This window comes from Pomacea canaliculata, linkage group LG7, assembly GCF_003073045.1.
Source record: "Pomacea canaliculata isolate SZHN2017 linkage group LG7, ASM307304v1, whole genome shotgun sequence".
Taxonomy (NCBI): Eukaryota; Metazoa; Mollusca; class Gastropoda; order Architaenioglossa; family Ampullariidae; genus Pomacea; species Pomacea canaliculata.
Genome location: NC_037596.1, coordinates 11,650,892 through 11,677,081, shown reverse-complemented (window position 1 = coordinate 11,677,081; position 26,190 = coordinate 11,650,892). Strand labels below are relative to the sequence as shown.

Sequence of the window (26,190 nt, the reverse complement as noted above, 5' to 3'; positions counted from 1 at the left end):
GAGCATAACCGTTACAACAAAATCCACAGAAACAGAAAGCAAGGCAATCACAAGCAGTGAAAACAGCAACAAAGTAAAATTTAATTTTTGCATGAGATTTCACTAATTAACAGAGATTAAATAGTGGAGGGCGAGGAGTTGCCAGGTGGAATAAGATTTAGCTCTAGTTAAGGAGTAAAAACAGCCACCTTACAGTAAAGCAGGTCGTAATTTCTAAAGAAAGGGCAGAATAATACATACATTAAAATAACAACTATGGAGGTCCAATGAAGATTGTCTTAAACATAGCTAATGTGATATGTGTTTGAAGAGAGAGTATTCAATAAAAGAAATGACTATTAAGTGTAGGTATTCAGCAGACCATCTCTACAATCCTACAATGTAAAAAGTAAAAAATACAAAAGATAAAGAAATGTAATAAATTGAAATTCAGAAAGTCTTTTGTTTAGTCAAAGAAAGGAATTAGAGCAAGCCAAAGATTAACAGCTTGCTGGCAAATATATCATTAGATTCTGTGATAAAAGTAATGGTTGAGACTAGTAGTAATGAAGAAGAGATTCATTTCACTAATGAGGAAAAAAATCTGTATACATGCAAATTGCAATGTATTACAATACAGCATAACAAAATGTGGCCTTGTTTTCTAATGAGTAACACTTATATGCATTTTGTATTACAACAATTGTACATGCAAATCCCATATTGTGTATATACCCAGCCTGCAAAACTATAGTGACTACATCGATAGTACTTAAATTAATTTGAACTTCTTGTCCAAAAGATAACAACACAAATTTATTTCCTGTGTTTGTTTATTTTTTGTTGTTGAGGAAGTATGCCACACAATCACAATTTATGGTCACTGACATACAAAATTAGCTAGTTGCCAGGGTTCTGTCAAATAAATCTTTCACTCTAACTATACAGTTAAAAGGTAAACTTGACAAAATGTGTTTTAAAACAGCTGCTACTTACATCACACTCTGTAAAGCAAGGTGGCAGATGTTCAAATAGTTGTGCTCACTATAATAAAGCACAAGTTTCATATTAGACAAATGACACATTCCACACAATGTGTCAGCAAAGGAGGAAATAGTTTTATCACAACATCGAGGACACACCAAATAATGTTGCTAGACTTGTTTCAAGTATGCTTGCTTCTGTTATTTGTAGTAAGTTTACTAAACACTTCTGTTGATATTGCAAGAGTTCACAGAACATCATGTAAATATAAGATGTTAACAGCTTTTCCACATCATCCTTCCTCCCATCAATGCATCCAGCTGCCAATCCAAGAGCTGCATCACTGCCCTACACATCTTGGCTTGTTTTTATTAAGACACCCATTTATTCCTGCTTTCCCTCATTGCACTTAAGAATCTTGCCTTTGATAAAATATCTAAGGTTTCTGATGCTCATTTGTCAGCAAAACATCCAATCAGATGGGCTGTGTGATGTCTTTTTGTATTACTGTATTTCAATTTATACTTAATGTTTATAAAAGGAGTTGGTCTAAAGAATCCTTTAAACTAGTCACACAGTAGATTAGGTTGCTATCCATAAAATTACTGTGGAAAGCAAGGTCTTCTCGCAAGGATTTCTTTTTTTTAAATTGTTAAAACAGATTTAGAGATGTATTACAGTGCATATTCCAGAAGAATGAAGTGTATTCACACACACACATGCACACAGTCAAACACATGCACACACATTAATATAAAAGTTGAGTCAGGAGGATCAGAGAAAGAATGTCAGATTATAGATCACATTTTTCTAAATCCTTACCACTACTGTTCTTTCTATCCCTCTTTCTCAAAAACCTAAGAAATTTAATAATTTAATGAAAGTCATGAGGACAGTACATGTACTTATTAGTACTTAATGCACTTGATAGTATCTTAATAGCAAGGGCTAGACCATTAGAATAGCCCAGGGTTTTACTTTTCATCTAGAGAAACCTAATTCTACATATCATAAACACAATTTAACGTCCTTGGCTTTTCTCCACTCAAAACGGCCTAAGCCTCTTTGAGTTTCTTTGCACCTGGCTGAGAAGGGTGTTAGTGAAAAAAATGAACTAACCGACTTACTCGAGGGGCGGATTGCATGTAAGAGAAAGTTTAAGAAGGAGAACTTGAACTTTTGTTATCATGTAGTCATTACGATCATTACTATAATTATTGTTAAATAACTCTAACACACATACACACTCTGCAATACCCTCCCTCACGTACACAGTACATGATGGTGATTGCTTCCCGCCTTCTCAACAAAAAACTCTTGCCTTTGTCTAGAAGTATGGTGAGTACACAAGAAACAAAAAACGCAGTGTCATTTTATTCTATTTATTTTAATAACGCACGAAGTCTGTTATTTTTCATAGTATCCCTTACGATTTCTGCAAAAGATGTCTCTCTTCCAATATGCTTGCTGAAAACCACATGTTTACTAATGCACTGTTTATTGAAATGTGTAAAGAAACCGCTAGAATGCGGACTGTTCATGGCCTTGCAAAAAATTTGAAAATACAGTAGGCGGCCATGAAGACTTAAGCAGTGGAGGTGGGGGAGCCATTTACACAGCCGACAACATTCAGCGGGTGATGCTCAAGACTCCATCTGATACAATGACCTCACCGATATATTGTTGCTGATGTAAATGACCCCCATTAATTTCTCACCTCTGCTGCTTGTTGAGAATTCATCTGTTCGTGTAAAGAAAAGAAGATATTTTAAAAGCCCCAAATACTCTTGGTCAAAATGGCAGATATGTAAAACTTACTTCATTATTGTTTTGAATGAAAACGAATCTTCTTTGATAATTTAGTGATATCTTTCATCTCTAATCAATTAAATGTAATAATGAGCTTCAGTACATAATATAATTAGAATATCAGTGTTTTTGCCTGTTAGTTGGACTAGGACTTACATTTCTCCACAGACATTTGCTTGTTTCATCTTGTGATTGAGAGGCAACTTTAAAGCCAATAGCACTTCTATCAAACTTTTGGGCATTTTGATGGAGTTTTTTTTTAATTTCATGGTACTAAATCAGTACTTTTGAGACATAATTAAATTTTGAAATATTAGGGCACAATGAAGATTACACGAAAGAACATTCATACGTATTGAGGTATGGTTTGTGAGTTGTAACGATATGAACTTCATTCCTTGTTTGAGAGTAAATATTACTCCATGTCAATTTTTTTCCCTCGACACAAAAAAAGCTAGATGAAGGGAAAACGGCTTCCGTATGCAGGTTGTTGCTGCTGCAGTTATTCCATCTTCAGTATATCGTTGAAACTGTTGTAGTTTGTTGTCCATTGCAATCAGTTTGAAAACTTAAACAAAAGCGTACGGTACGAACAAAAAGCATAGCAAAAACTACAAGCTTATAATAAAAACACGTTAACCCCCTCCACTCCCAAACCTTTGGACCCAGTAAAGGCTTGCCACTGTTGTAAAGAATGAATCATAACCAGAGCTTTCTGCTCTCGTAGGAGGCACTTAAGTTGAAGATAAACACCGACTTGAGCCTTTTTTGATGACTGATGGATTGTGGAGTACAGGCGACCAAACTGACTCACCGGGCCTAAGCCTTTTACTTTTCAGTTCATAAACGACTAGAGTCACGAGACTATAATATGAGCAAAAAAGGGAACAGGGTTGTACACACGTCTCTTTTAATGATAATTATCATACACATACATAAAAGCGCGCGCACACACACACACGCGCACCACGTACACCACACCTGACAACGCTTGACACAACATTTTACACTACATCACAAAACACCCATTGCTACACCAGACACCAGCATCGATCACTGTCACAGCAGTGGTGGATTAACAACACACTCACACCAGACAATTGAACGTTGAACACACAACAACAATTGCCTGAGGCTGCCCACATCAATATTCATTTCGTTGTCGAGTGGCTCAGGACTTTACAGACTACAACACAAATACTTATTCATAACAATTCACAATTTGCGTCAACACCTCGTTCTAAAGGTGACAAAAATTTAAGCGATACATGCCATCTTTTCATCCGTGGCACTCTCCCGGTCAATCACAATATAGTACAAATCTTACAACAAAGGTATGAGAATTACCCTCTTCGCACTTTCTTCTGTTTAGCAACGAAGTTTCAGTTCTATCACTTATCATATGACCGATCTAACAATCGTTGAGTACGTTACTTACAGTTCATCTTCCCTCTTAAGGTTGTCGCCCTACACATGTCCAGCTAGCAAGAATCCGATACAAGAATACACACACGAAGGCCGTACACACTGGCCGTGACGTTAGGCGGTTACCGGAGTCTCAGTGAAAGGTACTCCGTGGTGACGTCAAGGGGCTAACGGTGCTCCTAGCCCACGTGCTGCTGGATGCTGGACTGAAGGCGATCAAGGAATGGTCAGGGGAGGCGATTCTTACTTATCCAGAAGGTTCCAGCTCTTTCAGCCCATACAATTAAAACCTGTAACTCAAGTTTACACTATACTACAATTCTAAACCATATTCTCCATTTCACACATCTTTCTCTCATATGTTCGTCTTTCCAACTTTAAAACATACCTGACGTTCTAATACATTTCCTTAAGCAATAACAGAAAAAGATATCATACCTTGTCTAGGCGAGGTTAATCCACAAGGGGTCAGTACCGCGCCGCATCCAGCTTCGATGGGCACTGCTCTACTATGTCATCTCAACTAGTGAGATTTACATGTGACTCAGGCATGTCTTCTTCCCTTGGTATTCCAGGCATAAGTAAATTTCTTACCTTGCTCCCGCCCAAAATCTGCTGGTGAACCGGCTTCACCAAATACTTTGTGTCACAGTTAACACTTTCCCATCTAATGTTGTGATCCATTCAGCCATGCATTCAACATACACTTGCATTCCGTAAATCGTAAAGGGGTTAAAATAACCTAGAAAACATGGAGGCACAGACTACTTCGTGACAATCACGTACAGAGAAAGGAAGCACGATTTGTATTAACTGGTAGACTGTACATGCAGGACGTATACCAAAGTTTGCAAGTCATAACTATTAGAAATATGGTGTAGTAAATGGTAGTGTATATAAAACACACCATCCTCTAGCACAACCAAGATTTATTCTCGGTAAACATCAGGATCAAGTCATAGGCCTAGGCCCTTTTTCATCCGCGGTTTTATAGAGCTCAGTATCACTGCACTTTTATGGAAATTCTGTTTTTGTAGTAAACTTTGAGGCTCTTTCAAAAAGTTTATTGCTCGTTGGTGGTTTCATTTTGATAAAGATTTTCGAATAAGCAAGGGGGCATAGTAAAAATACAGAAAAAAAGGAAAAGGGCAAAAGTCGACAGAAGTCTTGCACACCAGTGCATTATTACACCACAGCAGTGCAACAAGTAGGTCGATGTTTCTGTCTGCTACACAGCTTGCTATACTATACGACGCAAAAAAGGCAATCAACATATTTTACTCCTTTGTTAGGTTATTCGGTTACAGACTTTGTAGATAATGCTGTCATATACAATTTCTCGGAACACCAACGTAAACGAATAAAAGGCTTAAGCCAAAATGACTATCGTGTAAGGTCAAGGACGTTTCTTCAATTACTTTTATGAGTGTCACCTACTGACGGTAAGCCGAGCTGTTGACGATACTTTAAAAAAGTGGCCATGCTTTTAATACTATCAGTTTATTGTACATAGAAAGAACACAGCATATATTCTTGAGTCATGAATTCACTTCAGCCGATATACGGATAGTGACATATCTTAAACTGTAATCGTGGGGATTAACATATGCCTCAAGAGAACTGGCTTAAAAATGTTTAATTTCTTGATCATCATAAAAATTTTTACAAATACTAGGGAACCCTACAATGCATTCATCAGAATACTTCATACTCCGAATGGTCACCATTTCAAATAACATGCATCCTTTACAGGCCTTGCCACGTTTAACAACAGGCAATATTCATACCATGCTTTACAGGCATAATCTCACAAGTGAAGTGAGTGTGCTTTCAGTTTCCTGGGAAGTGAACGACATGACATCTGTTACAAATTAAATCGTCCGCATTCATCCTTCCTAAAACTTCTAATCGCTCACGCATCCTCGCACTCATTTCCTTCATCACGTGCAGCACAGTGTGTTCTCCGTCACAATTGAGCATTGACATTTATGCAGGTCATAGCTTTGACACATACACACAACAGCACTACTGCTCAACCTTTTAAAAACAACAAACCTTTTAACACATGAGTTTACATTGTTTAACCCCTAGTGAATATATATCATAAAAAATGTAAATTAAAAAGAGAGAGAGAGAGTGGGGTAATGTCATGCCGATTATAAACTATGATCATTGATAGGTCAAAGTTTGTCATGTTCATAACACTATACGAGGTGAATGTACTGGTTTATACTAGGGGTGGAAATACCACCGTGTCGATACTATCCTACCTATATATATATATGACACTGTGATAAAAATTTGTACTTTAAAATGGGCCGTGAGGGGCAGGGGGAAATTAATCTCAACATCCTTGTTTTTTCTGGCTATATTTGTTAAAAGTGTTTGGTGTGAGGTGTTCATCATTGTAATTAAGAAGATAATTGCTCATTTCGTTCTTATACATTTTCTTATTGTGACATCCAGCCGTCCGATCAGATGACTAAGAAGTACAGTAGTTACTTAGCATTGCTATAAAAGAAAATACAGATCTCTGGTTCATTAATACCGTTTATTCCTGCATGTCAAAGTGAAATACTTGGCAGCAGTCTATTGCATTTAAAAGCATATTTCACAAAAGATTTCTATTTGTCCCTGTGACAACCGTCAGATTCTAAATTTTATATTTTTTCTCTCAAATGCCCCACTCTGTCACCAAAAAGACAACAGATACCTATAACATTGATGTAGCACTACTTATGCTGTATGCCTTTTACGTAATTAACAGTGCTATATTCCAAGAAAAGGAACAAAAAGAATTATTGTCCCGTGACTCCTATCAGGCTTAATTATCGGAAAGGTTTTACAAAACAGTCTTCTACTGTATGTCTTAATATATGGATAATATTTGAGTTGCATGGTGTATCTGTATTAAAGTACCACACATAGCAAAGACAAAAAGCCATCAGATATAAACAAAGCATGTAAAGTATATCAGCATGACACGATTTTATTCAAACAAACATCACCCCTTTCCAGCAAACCTTTACATGATTACTTGTAGGTATACGCTTACGCTTCTTTTTCTCACGTCAATTTGACTTAGACATTAGGAGTGTCCTTCATCTCTCTTTCATGGTTCAATGGAACTTCCAATTCAAAAGGGTGGTCTATCACTTTTGTGGGGGTCAATGAGACTTCCACATAAATATCATTCTTCCTTCCTCGTTTTCTAAGAAAATAAAAAAGCAGAAAAATGTTATATTCACAAAATATGCATCTATATCATGATTTATGTTTTCATAGTAATCACAATCAATCAATCGCTCAATAACTCAATCCTTTTATTCTTCAAACATTTATCATAATAGATAATAAACAGAAAAAAACATTACTTTCATATTTAACCAATTATGTAATAACTCAGTCAATCTATCATGTCATCCATTATTTCAAAAAGTCTGTAACATATAAACTATATAAACATCATTGATCAATGGTTAAGACTTGTAATTATTAGCCAATCAGTAAACTATATGCAGTTCACTACTTGTCAAATCAATCAATGAACATGCAATCCATGTGTAATTCAAGTTTGTCTTTCAGTTAGTAAAACCGTCATCAAATGTAATAAGTAATTAAACGCCATATATAATCATCAAACAATCTAATCAATAAACTAGACATAAAAAGGTAATCCAACTCACCGCTTGCTATAAACTACCAGAGCAATAACAACAATAACTATCAGGATCAAAACAGTCACAACTGTCGCAACAACCGGAGTAATCCAACTGTTACCTGAAATATCCGAAAAAATACGTGACACAGATCATTGCAAAATAACAACGAAAAACGAGTGAATGTTACTGAAGAAAGAGACAGAGTAAACCACACATGCAAACAGGTTCCTAACTCTAACTAATTTTTTTTGTTGACAATGGATGGAAATAGAAAGTGTTTGTTAACTATTCTATATATTCTTCCTTGTGCGAGTAAATTAACTTTCTATAATTTTTATCTCAAGCGCTAAAAGCTTGCTCATTATGAGCATGAGATTGTGCTATACAAATCATGCAGTCGCTGTTGTTAATATTATTACTATTAGTTTATAAAATGTAATATAAATCATAATAATCTAGGCACAAACAAGTAAAAAAAAACCTCACCCTTGTTAGAAGGGTGATCAGGACATTTCTTCTCAGTACTTCTTTTGGAGCGGTTTTTATTGTCTGCTGATGCTTCTGTGTCTGCAAAAACATTTAAGTGATCCATCTTAGAAGGTGACGGTTACCAGTAATCCGATTAATGACTCTATAATAAAAAAATGGTTATTTACAATAGATGTAACTTAAATGTCCATTAATATCCAATAGAAAAACGTAACAATTGTATTCATCAGCATCTTTCTCGTCACACTCACTTTCTTGACAGTCAGTTTTATTTTGTTCTTTGGGTTCCAATGCTTCCTGTTCACCTGTTGATGAGAAAGAAGTTAGTCTCATGACCTTATGGTTATACAATAAGTTATATTATAAGGTTATATAATTAAGGTGCTAGTTTTCACCTGATCCGCGGCAAGAATTTTTTTTTTACGGCGCCCCTTTCGCCTCTCTATTTGCTCTTTCTTTTTCAACCATATATTCATTTTACAGCTGAGAACTGATGGAAGTATGTAATGCCATGTTTCATGATAGTTACTGAAAAGATTTTCTTGTACGAAAGAAAATTTTAAGCTTAAAAATTATTCTGAACATTCAAGGATAATTTCGTGAAAATCATGAACAAATCATGTACATTATTACAGCTTCCATATGAAGTTCTTCCTAATAACGACGCAATAGCTAGGCGAAAACTATCCAAATTGGTATCCAGAATAGCAATCCTGCTGTGGGTATAATACGAGACTATGAGAAACTACTTTAAATAAAAGTGGATAAAGTATAATTCCACTAGAGATAAAAGGACACCTCTCTCTATAGGCATCCCTAGAAACTGGTACTCGATTTCTATTGTTTATTCATACTATTTCAAATAAGTTATCGTTTAAATTATGTCAAGGCACCAGGATATCTTAGACGACTTCTTAAAACTTCTACAAAATGTGCTTCAGGACATATAACCAAATCAGTTATACATTATGAATAAAAAAAAAAATACATTAATTTCGCTAATTTCATTGCAGGGAAAAGTACATACTTTTATCTAAATCTAAAGTGCACATGACATGTCCTTCGCCGTTACTGGTAACAGTAAAATTTCCGTTAGGACATGTTATAGCAGAGTCAATGCTGACATTAAAGGTGGTAGGAGAAGTGTTAGTCACTCTGTAGCCTCCTGCCACATCGCAAGTGAAATTTCCTGTGCTCCAGTCACAAACAGCAACGATTTCTGAAACACGTGTATACAAAGGATAATAAGTTTCTTTTTTGATCTGCTGTTTAATCCAGGTTCTGTTAAAACACTTTGCACTTTTTTTCTGTGGTTAACTTGTACCTGGGGAAGTAAGAAAATATTATGTTCAAAATAGTACTATAAGGCAGTGTTGCAAATTATATTACATTATTAATTATGTGTGAGGCTATGCAACTGTCAGGTATTCTCTGTTTTGGTATAAACAAATATTAAATATTTACTAATATTTTTTCCATCTAAGTTCGTATGTTATTAACATTCAAATACATTCAATGAAGCTAGAAAATTCAACCAAAAAGGGATAAATGTTGATGTGTAAAAGTAGGCTACAGTACCTTCCTCTTCACTTGATGTCTTGTGTCGGACTTTGACAGTTTTTGTGTCCCTGGTGAACCCACATTCAATTCTACGAATACAGCTTTCTCCTTTCCATGCTTTACAACTGTGTCCTTCTCACAAAATAAAATGCAAACATCAAAGTAAAAGAAATGAAATTATTTTAAATCTTTTCGTGAAACAATATAAAATAATGTTCATAAACACAACGACCATGTGACACAAGTCTGATCAGCTCAGTCAATCGGCATTTTTCTAGAGGGATGTGTATATTAGAGTAATTAACAAATTAAGTCTTGTTTGCCCCAATGCTGGTATTAGAATTCTGAGTTTAAATGCGCAAAATGGACTGCAAGGAAACGTTGTATTATACCTTTTAAAACAATGTTTAGGAAAACATCCCTGAGAATACTAAATTTAAATGATATAACGTGACGCTTACTGGGATTTTGTGATACAAAAAGCATGCTTTATTGTTAGTAACAGACTTTTTAATATCTTTAATATACTAGTCAAAATATCTCACTCGCCATATAAATCACAGTGTTGTATGTTAATTTATCGCTAAAGTTGTATATCAGGGACAAGAGTTTTGTTGACAAGCAGTCATGTTTATGCAAGGTCAACCCTCTGGCACCTATGTTCTTGTCCTGGTCGTGGATCTTTCCAGTGCCTTCAACACAGTTCAGACACACCTTTTTGTAAAGCGCCTTCTAGACTTGGATGTCAACACCAGCCTAGTTCTGTGGATACGATTATTCCTGAAGGACCAATCACAGAGGGTGTGTCTCACGCCCGGAGCCAGACGGCGCATTGTTGTAACCACAGTAGTCTGAGCTTTTAATTCTGCGCGTTAATGAACAAATACATAAGGGAGAAAACACGGAAACCTTTAGGAATTATTCCTCTTTCGATTACTTCCCTTTAAAGGCTGGAAAAATCAACCAATCAGGTACTTCGTTATGTTTGAAAGTAAGTCAAGCAGCCACGTAGACAATGTTACCCTGTCGTGCCTAGGGGGCCTAGGCGTGACTACAAGCCACCCTATACCCTAATTGGAGCGATTGCTACTTCCCCGTTGTAGTTATCACATGACAGGGAAGTTAGAGTTGCTAACACATTAGTCGAATGATAACAGAATGATGTCAGTATCTTACTCTGTACTATCATCGGAGTTTCCTATTATGGATAACATTAATGAATCGACTAGCTAGTGGGTCGGATTTTGATGATTCTTTGCATATTCGCATGAAACGCTGAACCTTTTCTTTGCTGATATTTCAAGCTGCTCTAATGTCATTTTTTACTTAATGAGTTGAATTTAGAATCAATAAACATTTCATTAAACTAAAATACTTACCACCGGCAACCATCCATAAGGCAAGTATGGTAGTGAAAATCCACTTCATTTTTGAGCACCGTCACTTCTGTCTGATGTTTATTATCTTGACACGTAGTCGCAGCAGAGTTTCTCTACAGTAGAATCAATGTCCTGTTGTAACGTTAGTAATATTTATTTTTAGCAGTCTGACAGGAGCGGTCTTGATTATATATTGGGTATTCCTGGAAAAACTTTTAGTCAAGACCCTCATCACTTTCTCATCCGGGCTTGGGACCGGCAAAGGCGGAGTTACAGTTTACAGGTGATGAGTAAAGTTTGTAAACTGTAACGATGGTGGAGGCGATCACAAAGGAACAAGAGATGGCATACTGCCAAGGAGAGAGTCTCTGTCAGACAACATTAGCTGCACTCGTGCGCTACAGACTGTACGGTGTACAGGGAAGAGAACCTAACTCGCTGGAAGGCAGAGGCACACTAAGCAAGTTAAATCCTGTTTGTGACTTTATCACTTGCTCTGCAGTGTGTGCACATGATCATGTTATCAGCGCTGCAGTGAAGTAGGTCACGACGAGATGTGTCATGCAGCAAAAGCCATCCTATTAACCAATCTTGACTCTGTGTTCGACTACAATAGCTTTAGCCTGCAGGCCAACTACGCTAGAAGAGTATTAATCACTCCATCTTTTATAAAATCTCATCACGTTATTGCTGCATAAATTATGAAAATCAACAGTTTCAGTATTTTTGTGATGTCATATTTATTGCAATGTAGAAAGTGAGTCTACCCTAACTTGAAAAAGACACCCAATGAAACGAAACCACTCTTCGTCACAAGAGTAAGTTTTCGATTTCTCTCTTCTCTTGATAGCACTTGATAAGAAAAACTCATGTAAACTTCCAATTTGTTATAGAAATTATAACCCAATGAACAAAAATAGCTATAATTAATTCCTCACGACTTAATAATAATAATAAACGCTTGATTTGTATAGCTTGTAAGGGTGTGCTCTTAGCGCTTGAGACAAAAAATAGACATGTACAACATACGAAGGGCAAAATGATAGACAGCAGTACCCATCACTAATAAAAACACAAGTATCATAACGCAAAGAGAATTTAGGTGACGAGCACTGAGATATTGTGATTTTGATGAAGAAGATGAGAAGGTTTGTAGCAATAAGCGGAAAAGAAGTAAGGTGCAATAGGAGTAGCATTGTTTGAAGAAGTAATGCTTAAGGAAGATGTATGTTTTCACTGCGTGTTTAAGAGATTTAATGGTGGGTAGGTGACGGTTATGGAAGGAGAGAAACTTCAATTTTTTTTGCTACACTTTAACTGAAGTCATTTGACCGCCTGATGTTTTGATGACAGGAATAGCTAGGATACGGTCATGAGATGAAAAGTGAAGCTCTGTGGCTGTTATATAGGGGAAGAAACATAGAGCAGGAGCCTGCAAAGAAATTAAAACGCAGCACAGCTTGCATTGAATGTGAAAGGAGCCAGTGGAGAAAACGAATGAGAGGAGTGACATGGTCCCGTTTCCTGGCTCTTAGCACCAGACTTCTATAGCCTCTTGAGTTTGTGAAGTAGATAGGGCAGCTGCGAGCAAGGAGTTGCTGTAATCAAGCCTAGCAAGAACAAAGGCACAAAGATACAGACAGCTATAACTTGTCTATTATAATAGGCAGACTGACAGCTGTATTTTCTTCTCTTTTTTTTTTTTATCAAGGATTGTGTGAGATTTTCCCGATTTCTGACGAATGACGTAAAGGTGATAATGATTCACGTGCTTGGTTGGTCTGACTAACGACTATTAATTTCTTCTTATCAAGCAAAGAACTACACTGTAGCTGCAGCCCAGCCTTCCCGCCAGACATAATAAACCGTACACATCAAAAACAACATAAAATGCATATCTCTTTTTACAACGGTCTCAAAACTGTAATGTCACATATACGCTTTCTTTTCTAAACACAAAAAAATCATCATCATCATCCTCATCATCAACAACAACGGCCGGACCCACAGCAAGTCTGCCCACCCGTTGGGCCAACTCGCCAGGACCGGTCGACGAAGAGAACTGGATGAAACCCACCTTAGAGATCAAATGTATGCACACTCTTACACCAATTATCTCTGTACCAACACTTAGCTGCGGCTGCCTCCAATGATGTCTGCTTGTCTCCACACTTAAAAACGAGGCGAAAGCTTATCACCCTATGGTCATAGCGTCAACGTAGCTATTAGAGACAAGAACGGTCAGTGAGGATCTGCAAGTTAACTCCCTTTTAGCAAGAACCATTTTATAGTTCCTCTTTACAATTTAAGCCCCTCAGAAACTTTTTGGCATTGTTATGACAATGCTGTTATATTTCTATGAAAACTCTCTTAATCTGTTACGAGTAGCCAGGTAATGGGGAGTATATTCCTTAAACTAAACTTAAATGTGAACTGAAAAAGTCGTCATTAAATCTTTATTACATATGTCTATCTACTTGCAAGAAAAAAAAAGAAAATACAAAAACGACAACGCTAATAACATAAATCACTCAAATCTATAGCATATAATAATCTATTACTATCAATGTTTAATATCAATATGTATGTAAAAATCTAGTATCGAACTAGCAAATATCTTAATGTAAACAAACAATGAAAAAGATTTCTTCTTCGTAGCAAAACTGACAGCGCAACAACAAAAATGTCACACTAACATGCAGGCTTTGAAACAACAACAGGTAATGAAATACATCTAGCTAATCAAAACATTATAATATTAAAAATATTTAGCAAAGTGGGATATAATTTTTAAAAATATTTTGTTTGGTTTGTTGCTATCTTTTCTATCAGTACAACATCTTTTGTTGCACAGATTTATTCTGTTCCTTGACATAACCATTATATAGAACTGTTGCATGGGACAGCGGATTTTACTGCATAAATAAAGCCTATCTTGTTATTTAACGCCGGTATTTAAATGAGAATCTTTGATGAGGGACGACGTTGACCAGCATAGCTTATCCAAGGGAAGTAACTACGACATTACTATTTGACCGCCTTACATCAATATACGGGCTAGGCCAAAACACAAACACAAAATCTAAAATAAAATAAAATTTGAACAATTTGAAAAAATAATTAACTAATTGGCTCTCATTTTTAAGATATTGTCTATAGTTCACTGAGTTCATTTTCTATATTTCACCATGTCAGTGTAACCAATAGGACTGTAACAACATCCTAATAATAGAATGATGTCATATTGCATCACACTGATAATATCATCATGTACACGTCATCCGGATTTTATTGCACCATTTTCTAATGTAATGTGTACTACTGTGAAAGCGTCTGCTGAAGTAAGGCTGACTTCAGCAGTGTACTATAGCTCAGTCAGGTTGAGCGTTTAAAATAGTTTAGATGTTTTCATCAAGATATCGCAACAAGGGAAAAAAAACAAAGCATGAAAAACTGTCCACTATCATGATGGTTAAATACTGCTGGACACTCCCTAAAGATGCTCCTGAGCAGCTGTACAAGAGAGAGGCAAAGAAATATAAGACGTATTCTATGACTATTTTGTACAGGTACTAACCAGAGGTCAATTACTATTACCATGCATTGCCTGATTTACATACAAATTATTGAAGATTACAAAAAAAAAATTTTTTAATTTAAAAATTTTAAAAAAACTAAAGCCAACTTTACATTTTTTTTGTCATGTTCGTATTGAGAACACAAAAGTTGATAAGAAATGACATTTTATTTCAGTAACATGACTTTTATAGCAATTTATTAATCAAGGTTGTATACAAAGATATGGATCATGTTTCTCTTTCAAATCAAGATGGTAAATGTCACATTACAACTTCATAATTAGGACAAATATGAGATTATTATTAACAAGAATAAGAATAAATCTGTAGACTTTACATAACATCTTGCTAATTCTTTTTTGTAACACCTCTACGTGCATGTCTGTGGCATCCAGAATCTAAAGATGCTATACATAAACACTCTTGTTAAAACTCAGTCACGATAATCACCAACAGCAACAGTCCAAGCAAATATGTACTATATAAGTCTATTCCTCTAGAGCAGCGGTTCTCAACCTTTTACATGTGGCGACCCCCCTGACGAACACCGGTACGTCCGCGACCCCCTTAGCCAGCTAGGTCGGTGGAAGAGCGGGGGGGGGGGGGGCAGCTTTAGCTAACCTAGAACGCCGCGTCGAGGAAATCAATGCAATTCAACAACGGAAGAACAAAGTTCGTATCTGCAAGAAGTATAACTGTTAATGAAATTTTACTAAAGCTAATAAATATTAATTTTATTGGACACTCTCTTTGATTAATGAGAAGGTTGAGCCTGCTTGCTGTTGCATAAAGAAGCGAACCTGTGTGTGATGTTCGTACCCACTGCTATTCGCAGCTCAGCCTCTGCGTCCACACGATTTCTGTATTTCGACTTCAGTGCTGCCAATGCTGAAAATCCTTGCTCACACATATATGAAGTTGAAAATGGCAGCAGAACTTTCATTGCTTTCTCAGAAAGGAGAGGATAATCACCGTTGATGCTAATCCAGAATGTTGGCACTGGTGTTGTTTGGAAGACCATTTTCAGGGATTGGTCACTCGAAAGGTCGATGAGCTGCTCTTCTTCTTGCGTGGACAACCCGCTTGTGCTAGGATCAGCCAGAAATGGATTACGAATCCAATCGTATTTAGTCACATCAATTTCAGCGAAATAATGCTGAAACCTTTCTTGCAGTCCGTTTAGATGGGCAATAATCACATTCTTCACCTGATCAAGATTCAAGTTGTCAGCCTTGCACTTACACAAGCACGGAAACATATCAAAAATATTTCTTGGCGTATCTTTTGCGTCCACAACGAAATTTTTTCGGACGAAAGCATTCATCTTGTCAGTTGTTTGTAATATGGTGGTGTCCTTCCCTTGCAGAGAAGTATTCACAACGTTCAGCTTCTCAAATATGTCAGATAAATATGCCATTAGCAGCAGCCATCGGTCGTTCTTAAGCAGGTCAGCCTTGTTGAAAGAGTTCTCCTTCAGAAACACCCACAATTCTTCCCGCAATTCAAAGACTCTTGCGAGAGCTTTTCCACGCGACAGTCACCTTGATTCGCAGTAATAGAGCAAGGTGTCATAGTCGGCTCCCATGTCTTGACATATCAGAGAAAACATTCGAGATCTGGCAGAACTGTTCTTTACAAAGTTCACCATTTTTATGACATCTGTTAGCACTGTGTTCAACTCAACACTCAAATCTTTGGAAGCTAGAACTTCACGGTGGATCATGCAGTGAGTCCAAACTACATCTGGAGCAACCTTTTTAATAAGAGATTGCAACCCTTGTTTCTTTCCAGCCATTGCAGGGGCGCCATCTGTGCACAAGCCGACGCAGGAACTCCAGGAAATGCCTTGGTCCTTAAGGAAGTCATCGACAATCCCAAAAAAATCTTGGGCTGTTGCTCTGCGTTCAATTTTCTTGCAAAATAAAAAGTCTTCCAGAAGAGTATTTTCCCACACGTAACGAATGTAAGCAATCAAATGTGAGTCACCTGCAGTGTCAGTAGCTTCATCTAACTGCAAAGCAAAATTTTGGCTTTTTGTACGACTGATCAACTGATCAGACACGTCTTCAGATATCTCAGTTATTCTTCGGCGAACTGTGTCATTTGACAAAGGAATGGCTTGCAGTTGCGTAGCAGCATCTTCTCCTATCATGGTCCGTACAATGTCCATTTGCTGCAGGCAATATTAATGACTCTCCGATCGTATGTGCTTTTTTGTTTTGAGCAATGCGATAGGAAACTTGATACGAAGCCATCAAAGCTTTCTTAGGAATTGATGTATGTGAGACAAATGTTTTTTTGGCTCTTTTGTATTCTTGCAATTTTCTTTCAAAAATTCGAGAGGTTTGCAAGCTAATTCGCATGCTGAGTTTCCAAATGGCGCCGTAGTTTGTTTGGCTTCATACTCTCTGGAGCTAATATTGCGAGGCAAACAACACACTGTGGCCGTTCTTTACCATCAACAATAATGTTTGTAAAACCAGTTTTCAAGTATTCATTGTCATACTTCTTACTTTCGTAGCAGGCCTTTCTGGTTTTTCATCGGCTCCAGCACCCAAAACTTGCACATCGCTCGTTTCTTCACTTTTTCTTTTCAAAACCACCGCAATCAGTTCCTTTTCGCAGCACAAATTTATCCATGGCTATCTTCTTCAGGACAAACACGTGTACTTGCATCCAAAATTTTGATTAAAACTGCGGTCTTTATCCAGTCGCAGCGCATTGTCTGGTCATGGCCTTCTGTCAGGGACCTAGAGTACTAGGACTGAGCACGTGCGAATGAAAGGGTGTGAATGATGGACGTTTCCTGAATGCGTGCCTTTTAGATGTTTAAAACAAAGAGAGAGGTGTGACTGGAGAGGGAGAGGGTAGTCAGCGATGAGAATTGGGGAAGAGAGAGGGCAAAAGGTGAGAGGAGGGAGATTGGAGACTTAATTGTTTAGAGGGGATTGTGTTTTGAGTTTGGAAGTGAGAAGTCACTGCATTGCCGAGACAGTGTACTTGAATAGGAAAAGAGATTTGGAGTTTGAGCCCCGCACCACTCGGTTACACAATGTAAACTAATTTCACTAATACCAGTATAAGAAACTTTTTTTAAAAAATGACCACCTTCGCGACCCCCTTGTAGGCACGTCGCGACCCCCCAAGGGGTCGCGACCCACAGGTTGAGAACCGCTGCTCTAGAGTCTTGACAATTAAAATATTCTAAAATTAACCACCATGTTTGTATCTATTTAATTATGTCTTTAGCTTTATTGGATTGTTTTGAATTAATGTAATGTTTTATTTCTGATACTTAGACTGAGGACTAGCTGTAAAAAATAAGAACTTTTTCATATTCTGTTGCTATCTTGTGTCATATCTGAAAAAAGCGCAAACCGTTCAGGTTAGTCTTTAAATTTGTATTTCGCAAATTACCGGTAAATAAAAATCTAAAGCACTGCTCGTTGAATTCACTACCACATCCCACACACTTTACCAGTTTTATGTTTTGCTACTATCATAGTATTTTTTAAATGCATATATTATTCTAAAAATTACTGAAAAAAAGCTAGCCAAAAAGTCAAACGGTCAGAAATTCTCGAAGCACATGGTGATTATATATTTTCCCATTTCGCCAACTTTGATCAAGTTAGATGATGTTGGTAAGAGGTGTTTGTTATGTCAAAAAGTAAATGGCATAAACATAAATAATTAAGTTGTGAAGATTAAAATGTCACGGTAACCGATAAAACAACATCAAGGATGTCGGATTCGTACAAATTGATAGAATGCACACTGATGACATCAATTTTTATAATTTTAATTTACTAACAATGATGTACTATGATTTTTAAAAGAAAATAAACAGAAATATAACTAAAATAAAGTTGTTTCATTGTCAGAAGCCTGTTGAAACAGAGCTATATTTTAATTTCTTGAATTTAGTTTCCTTTGATTAGAAGAAAATAAATCAAGTGAGTCGTTATAAACAAAGCTGTAAAAACGTAAACATTTTTACTGACAAAAGATTTACTACTGACACTGAAATGTGCTATTTATGTCTGGGATGGGACTGCTTCATTACCCATTAAGTAAATGCAATTTTCTTGATTCACTTCCTCTTCCCGTATATCAGTGTCAAACGTGTCTGTGTACAAACACCACATGGGTGAAAGTGAACAAGGAAGAAGAAAAAAGTCACACTGGTATTTGTCAACTAGCGTTGAATTGTAGTCTTGTTCAAGTCCATCTAGCGTTGAGCCAGTCGAGCAGAAACCACTGGAGCGTGCAGCCACCAAGATGGAAAATGTTTTGATAGTGAAATACATCTATATATTACTATTGCTATACGGAATTACATTATCACAGAATTGTAAGTAGCGTACACTTACTCTTTAAAACTCAATTTAGGGTTAGTGAGATAAAAGTCATTATGGACAATGATTTTGTTCTGTTTTTCTTGTGTAACGTCACAAATACAAAATGAAAGAAATACAAAAAAATGTTTTGCAATTTATTTTCACAGGTTATGTGCTTACAGTATCACTTTTTTATATTAAAAAAAGACGTCACGTGACTTCTCATAAAAATCTTGTGAAGTTGGAATGTTTAAAGACAACTGTGACCAGTCTGGCTAAGAAGCACTTTAAATTAGCACCACAGTAAATAATCATACCAATCTTAGAATATTTTGTAAATTATAGACAAAAATAGCCTTACAGAATACCATATTCTGCATTAACGGTTTCAAAAGGCTTGTCTTATTTCAGATTTTTGATTTCTATGTAAAAAGCTTAAAGTCTGTATTGTATGTACATGTATTGGTGAATTATTATATAGATGCAAAGACTGAAACGGCATAAACACGAACACTGAAAAATAATTGACAACATCCACTAATCATTATAGCTTAAAGTAGTTTCTTTTAAAAAATAATACATCTAATTTAAATTGAGAGTTCATTTTAAACTATTTATGTGTACAATTTCCTAACCTTTTTGCAGGTGCATTGCTAGAATTTTACAACTTTAACGAAGACACTTTTGAAGTTTCCGAAAACAGTATTGTTAATCTGACGTTTTGGCTAAACACATCAGCCTGTGAGCAGTCTGATGTAACATATCGAATTGAGGTAAACACCAGGACAAACACGAACACACACGAATATGAAGGACATATTGTTCAGCAGAATGGCCAGTGTATTGTCGTCTTACCGATATCTGTTGGATGCCTCAGCTTGGCGGGTCCTGCAGTCTTCTACAAGAAAGTAAACCGATCACATGTGGAAATTAAATGGACATGGACGTGGCAAAATAAAGATTCAAGCAAATTCTATACATCGAGAAAAATACTAAAACTTAACGTTTCCTGTAAGTTTATTATTGTGCAAACTATATTTGTAAACAAAACAGAAGAGTTCTTTATTTAAAAAAAATTATATACATTTATTTTCATTAAAAGAAGAAAGTTCTAAAGGCATCTTACCTAGTAGAAGTATTGAACAAAAACTTAAATAAAATTGGGTTATATTTGTAACTAACTAAAATAATTTGCTAATAGAAACTAATAATCCAAATGCACGAAAGACCAAGAGAAAAAAAGAGAGAAAGAGAGCTGAGCTTAGATGCTAAGATATTTATGTCATATAATGCTACCGAAGAACACTTTCATATGTTTTTTTCCTGCTACATTTTCATCTAGTACAAATGTTCGGACATAAATCATTTTTAAAACAAGATTTGTTTATTACAGCTACAGTACTATTTCAATGAGCTGCTTAACTTACCGTTACATCTTGCTCCATCTCATAAAAACACCTACTCCTTTCATCAAACATAATACCTTCTTACTTATGTTTGTGTACATGTACAGTAACTCACTATTATTAATGTCTTGAACGGTTGTTGAACTTAAATCAATAGAAATATAAAATCAATCTTATTTATATATAAATTATTTGCGAGATTAATATAAAGTACATGTTGATAAGAATGCTAACAACTTAGATCACAACACATGTGAACTTTGCTGAAAGGAAAAAAAATCAGAAACATGACAAATGACACAACTGTAACAGAAAGGTTCTCCATTGTTAGACGTCGGTTTCAATTTGTAACATCCAGTACTACTAGTAGATAACAAAGAATTATTCTTATTTAAAAGTATCTTCTTAGCCCGACTTATGCCACGTGTAGTAAGTTTTTAAAGGAGAAGATAAAAGATAACGTTCAAGGTGTGTGTCTGTGTGCAATCAGATCCACCAAGCGTTGAAAGTCTGACTGTAGATGGCCATGAGGCAAATGGGACTTACCTGTTGAATGATGGACAGAAGGTCAACGTTTTCTGCTTGTTCGAAAAAGGAAATCCTGCATCACGTTTTCACTTGCTGGACCAAAAGGGAGTTAAAATGGCAACTTCTTATAGAGAAAAATACATAAACCAGTCACTTACAGTACATTGTGAGGATGACTGGCCAATAATCAGTTGTGAAGGGAAGAGGTCGAAACAAAATCGATCTGTGTCTTTTCTTGTCAAGTGTGAGTATTACTAATTTCGATATTATTTATGTGGTTTTTTTTCAATCGTGTGTGACTCAAGATACATTTTAATGTTTGTGCGTTCTGTTTTATGGCAATCATGTGCATTTTCTCATACGACAATCAAAAGTATTTAATAACCGACAAGTTTATCATCCACGCTTTATTTTCCTCCTTGGATACAAATATGATAATATTTAATCTAGAAGGTCGTCAAGAAACCCCGTTAAACTCTTGTTATTCCACAACATTCCTGTAAAATTCACATTCAGAAATATACTCTCATGTTGTTGATTCTTTAGTCAGCACGTGCTGCTAGTGTTTGGTTTTAATATTATCATTTAAAAACGCAATAGTTTAAAGTATAAGCTTAAAAAGTAAAGTGAACAATTTACATCAATAGGTTATTCTTGTGCTTTTTTCAATTGTTACAGGTCCTCCTAAGTTTGTTAACCGCACTATGAAAATTGACAGATCTTCGGAAAAACAAACTATCGAACTACACGTAAAGTCTTACTCTTCAGCCACAGGTAAATGTGTCTTGACATCATTGTCTTCACTCAGCAACACTGAAAGACAGGTAAACTGCAACATAAGAGGTGAGCCGCCTGATCTTGTCCTAAGCTTTCCCCTTGGCAACGAGAACCGCAGCATCAAAGAGTGGATACTAACCTATCAAAATGAAGGGGGCTCTGCCAACATAACAATAATCCTTAATACATATTTAGGTGAGTAAATAAACATTTGTTATTTACTTATAAATTTGAATGTAAATAGGAAATAAATTTTGTGGCAGATAAGAATCAAACTAAAACTCGAGCATGGAAACCTGAAATATATTCTTACTTTTTTAATGTAGACTGCTTCTATAAATATGTAACAAATTAGTACAAATACAGTAAAAGGTACAAATTATTTTTATAAAGAAATACATGCACTAGTAATTGGGACAGGAAGAGCCTATAAAACGTAGAGAAACTTGCTAACATTTATTTTGTCTCACATATACATAACATATAAAATATGATGTTTTACAATAGAACAAAAAATATATATATGCACATAAAGTAACAGTCATTTAAGAATACATTCATCTGCCAAGCAGGCCAACAAAATAAGATCTTACACAACAAATTTGATCAATACAGAAAGGAGTAAGACCATAACATGATAAAATGATATCAACACATGCTTGGTAATTTGTAGTTTACATGGGACAAAAGAATAAACAGAAATGTTGATTGGCATGTTATATTTAAAGCAATGGCTAATATAAAAGATGTTATATTAAATGGCTTGAAATCAGAGTGCTACATAGAACTCTGGGACTAGAAGACGATGATATCTGCGGCCTTTACAGAGATGAAAAAGAAATTATCCAGCATACATTTTGGAATTTCATATATGTTAATGATTTCTGGAGAACTTTACAAAATTTTATATTAGACAAATGTACAAATGCTCCAAAGATAACTATTAGTGAACATTTTGTTCTGTTTGGATGCAGTAATAACTTTGGCACAGATGTTGTACTTGATTTAATTTTACTGTTCGCAAAAGCATACATTTATTCTTGTAGATTAAAAAAAGCCATGCACCAGTTAGAAACCTTTATCCAAATATTGAAACACAGAAAAACAATTGCAAAAATGTAATGCATGTTTAGAAATAAAAGAAGAAAAGTTTGCTAAGCAATGGCTACCATATAAACAACTTGTTAGCTAGACTAAATACATACTATATATATCTATAAATGAATTTATTATTACCTAAAACTACATGTCTTCATATTATATACATTAATATTGTTGTACTGTTAGCCTATGATAAATGGGATCCAAGTTGCCTGCTATGATTGCTTGAGATGAGAAAAAAACACATACTTTCTATTGGTTGTGTAAAGTTTTTGCACTGCTGGCTTCTTTAGCATATGGATGTCATCTTAAAATAACTGTTAATTTATGTGGATATGTTTTTTATTGTAAAATATTGATTTTTATCTGTTATTTATCTGTGAGAGATGATAGATGTTAAAAAATTCCTTTTTAATCCATTAAATGTTTAATTAAGTACATATCTTTCTCCACCCAGCTCCTATATAGTATTGGTTTATTCCCAATCATACTTCTGTCAGTACAAGAGATAGGTCTTGACAAAATTTGGTCCTGTTTTTTCACACACTATGCTCTCTCCAAATATCCTGTCTGTCCAGAAACTGTTTACATTGATAAAGTGCCAAGCTGTAGGGCCGATTTGACTATTATCAATTATTTATCTATTGTCAATGATCTATTATTTTTATGTGTGGATTTAAGATTTTTGTTCCAGCTGTAGCTGGTTTTATTTATTTTTCACAGCCATGATAGATTTAATGAATTCACATAAGTAAGAGTAGAAAAACTAAATACAGAAAAAAGATATTAACGATGGCGTAGTGCGTTTCTTTTATTCTTTCATGTATTTAAAACATTTGCACTAGCTCTGCTACGCTATAAGACTTGCTATATAATGTGTGCTTTTCCTAACAGAAAAAGCTATATTTAATTAAAAAAATAACATTCTTGAAAAATCTGCATAGGTAAGGTCCCTTTGATCACAGACAAGGACGACAAGACAGATACATTCATTTTTACCTTCTCCGTTCTGCCGATTGGTCGAGGTAGCGTTCGACCCCACTTTCACGCTGGGTGGACGTTAGCTGGGGTGTTAGGGGGGGGGGGGGACGAAGGAGCCTTATTGCGGACGGCGGACGCGCAAGGGCGGAAAATGCGAACGTTCTTTCTCTTCAGACTGTTAGGAGTCATTTCCCCTGACGTCAAGATAGTCTTACTTAATTTCACCGTGACTTCAATACTTATTTTACGCGGTTAATAACTGACTTCCGCTGCAACAGACGACTGAGAGGTTGACAGCTGCACAACACTGTCTGTGAAGGAGGAAAATTGGGCGAAGAAGCAATAATGACCAAAGCAATGAGCTATTGTATGTATAATGTTACATGCCAGTATAGGTAAGTATGTATAAACCATTTGTCTTTGCTATAATAATTCATTGGGCTTAGGTAAAAAAAAACTACAACTCATTAACACATGCCTAAGCATTCCCCCTTTTCCACCTCCACACACATAATATATGCTCTATTTCAGGAGAAAAGGGTAAGTTTTAGAGACTTTTTAAGATCTGTTTATAAGGTTTATTATTTTGCTTCTCTACACTTAATCTGTCTTGCTGTACAAGCTCGGGGTAAGTCTGCATTTCAGATATAAAGGAAATGAGAAAAATTGTGAGCTAGGATGTCAGAACCTGATCATTTTTACTGACACAAGTGCTGTCTCTGTATGGGACGTGACTGCTTCATTACTCAATTAAGCAATTAAAAGCGATTTTCTTGATGCACTTCCACTTCCCGTATATGAGTGTCAATCATGTGCCTGTGTAGAAAAGCCACATGGGTGAAAGTGAACAAGGAAGAAGAAGAAGTCACACTGGTATTCATCAACTAGCGTTGAATTGTAATCTTGTTCAAGTCCATCTAGCGTTGAGCCAGTCGAGGAAAAACCACTGGAGTGTGCAGCCACCAAGATGGAAGATAGTTTGCTAGTGAAATACATCTATGTATTGCTCATGTTACACGAGACTGCATTATCACAGAATTGTAAGTAGTGTAAACCTACATTTTAAAACTCGAATACAAAAATGAAATAAAGACAAAAGCAATTCTTAGATTTTCAGTTTTGTGCTGGCATGTTCTTGTTTTGAAAATACCTCACATTACTTCTTATAAAACTCGTGTAAAGTTTGGAATTTTAAAGACAACTGTGCTCAGTCTGGTCAAAAATCACTTTAAAATTAACACCATCAGAAAAAAGTATGTTAATCTTACACAAATTTGTAAAGAATAGGCCAAAACAAAACAAACATCTCAAACATTACCACAATCTATATACATAGGTTTCGTAATGCATGTCTTTCTGGATAAATTTCTTTCTGTATAAAAAGCTTAACGTCTGTGTTGTATGTATTGGTGAATTATTATACAAAGAGTGAAACGGCATAAACACGAACAGTGGAAAATATTTGACAACATCCACTAAACATTTTAGCTTAAAGTAGATTTTTTAAACATATTATAATGTAGATTGGAAGTGTTTTTAAACTTTTTGTGCTTACAATTTTTCTAACCTTTTTGCAGGTACATTTCTAGAATTTTACAACTTTAACGGAGACACTTTTGAAGTTTCCGAAAACAGTAATGTTAATCTGACGTTTTGGCTTAACACATCAGTCTGTAAGCAGTCTGATGTAAAATATCGAATTGAGGTAAACACCAAGACAGACAAGAATACACAAGAACATGAAGGACAAATTGCTCAGCGAAATGGCCAGTGTGCTGCCGTCTTACCGAGATCTGTTGGCTGCCTCAGCCAGGCGGGTCCTGCAGTCTTCTACAAGAAAGTAAACCGATCACATGTGGAAATTGAATGGACATGGACGTGGCAAAATAAAGATTCAAGGAAATTCTATACATTGAAAAAAATACTAAAACTTAACGTTTCCTGTAAGTTTATTATTGTACAAACTATATTTGTAAACAAAACAGACAGTATTAATCCTTTTTCTTAAGAAGTGTACTTTAAAAAATAATGACATTACAAGCATATATTTCCATTAAAGGGAAAACATAGGTCTAAAAGCATCTGACCAAGCAAAACTACTGAAAAAACGTACATAAAATTGTATTATGTTTGTTTACCTAATTAGCAGCTGTGATGCTATAAACTAAGATAATAATCCAAAAGCACTAAAG

At 35.8% G+C, this 26,190-nt stretch overlaps 2 protein-coding genes across 12 annotated transcripts in view; one reads left to right on the top strand and one right to left on the bottom strand.

The window, feature by feature from the left end:
- Window positions 1-7,166: 7,166 nt before the first annotated feature.
- On the bottom strand, window positions 7,167-11,741 carry LOC112568082. 2 transcript variants are annotated; one of them, XM_025245124.1, is made up of 7 exons: window positions 11,288-11,741; window positions 9,927-10,043; window positions 9,376-9,567; window positions 8,600-8,653; window positions 8,346-8,426; window positions 7,884-7,977; window positions 7,167-7,408 (listed from the first exon to the last, which is right to left on the bottom strand). In XM_025245124.1, exons 1-7 carry the CDS (start codon window positions 11,334-11,336, stop codon window positions 7,279-7,281), a joined length of 717 nt encoding a protein of 238 aa, XP_025100909.1. In that variant the 5' UTR covers window positions 11,337-11,741; the 3' UTR covers window positions 7,167-7,278. The 2 variants fall into 2 exon arrangements, with proteins under 2 accessions (XP_025100909.1, XP_025100910.1); XM_025245125.1 differs by having other exon boundaries at window positions 9,927-10,040; window positions 11,288-11,739.
- Window positions 11,742-11,920: 179 nt separating this feature from the next.
- The window catches only part of LOC112568076, a 35,457-nt gene continuing 21,187 nt past the window's right edge, over window positions 11,921-26,190 (top strand). For 6 of the 10 annotated variants that reach the window (XM_025245112.1, XM_025245114.1, XM_025245108.1 and 3 more), the window contains exons 1-6: window positions 19,066-19,219; window positions 19,851-20,216; window positions 21,102-21,383; window positions 21,818-24,393; window positions 24,911-25,038; window positions 25,576-25,941. In XM_025245112.1, the coding sequence (XP_025100897.1) occupies window positions 24,344-24,393; window positions 24,911-25,038; window positions 25,576-25,941 (544 nt within the window). In that variant the 5' untranslated portion in view covers window positions 19,066-19,219; window positions 19,851-20,216; window positions 21,102-21,383; window positions 21,818-24,343. Of the gene's footprint in view, window positions 12,106-19,065; window positions 19,220-19,850; window positions 20,217-21,101; window positions 21,384-21,817; window positions 24,394-24,822; window positions 25,039-25,575; window positions 25,942-26,190 lie in introns of those variants that run through there. The other 4 variants (XM_025245105.1, XM_025245113.1, XM_025245109.1 and 1 more) reach the window with 4 other exon arrangements.

Bases quoted from the DNA above. Each gene is read 5' to 3' on its own strand.
- LOC112568082 (XM_025245124.1), bottom strand. From the start codon at position 11,336: ATGAAGTGGATTTTCACTACCATACTTGCCTTATGGATGGTTGCCGGT. The intron at 8,427-8,599 runs GTGAGTGTGACG...ATGTTTTTGCAG, and splicing joins TAAAACTGACTGTCAAGAAA to ACACAGAAGCATCAGCAGAC. The intron at 7,409-7,883 runs GTGAGTTGGATT...TTATTTTCTTAG, and splicing joins CTGGTAGTTTATAGCAAGCG to AAAACGAGGAAGGAAGAATG.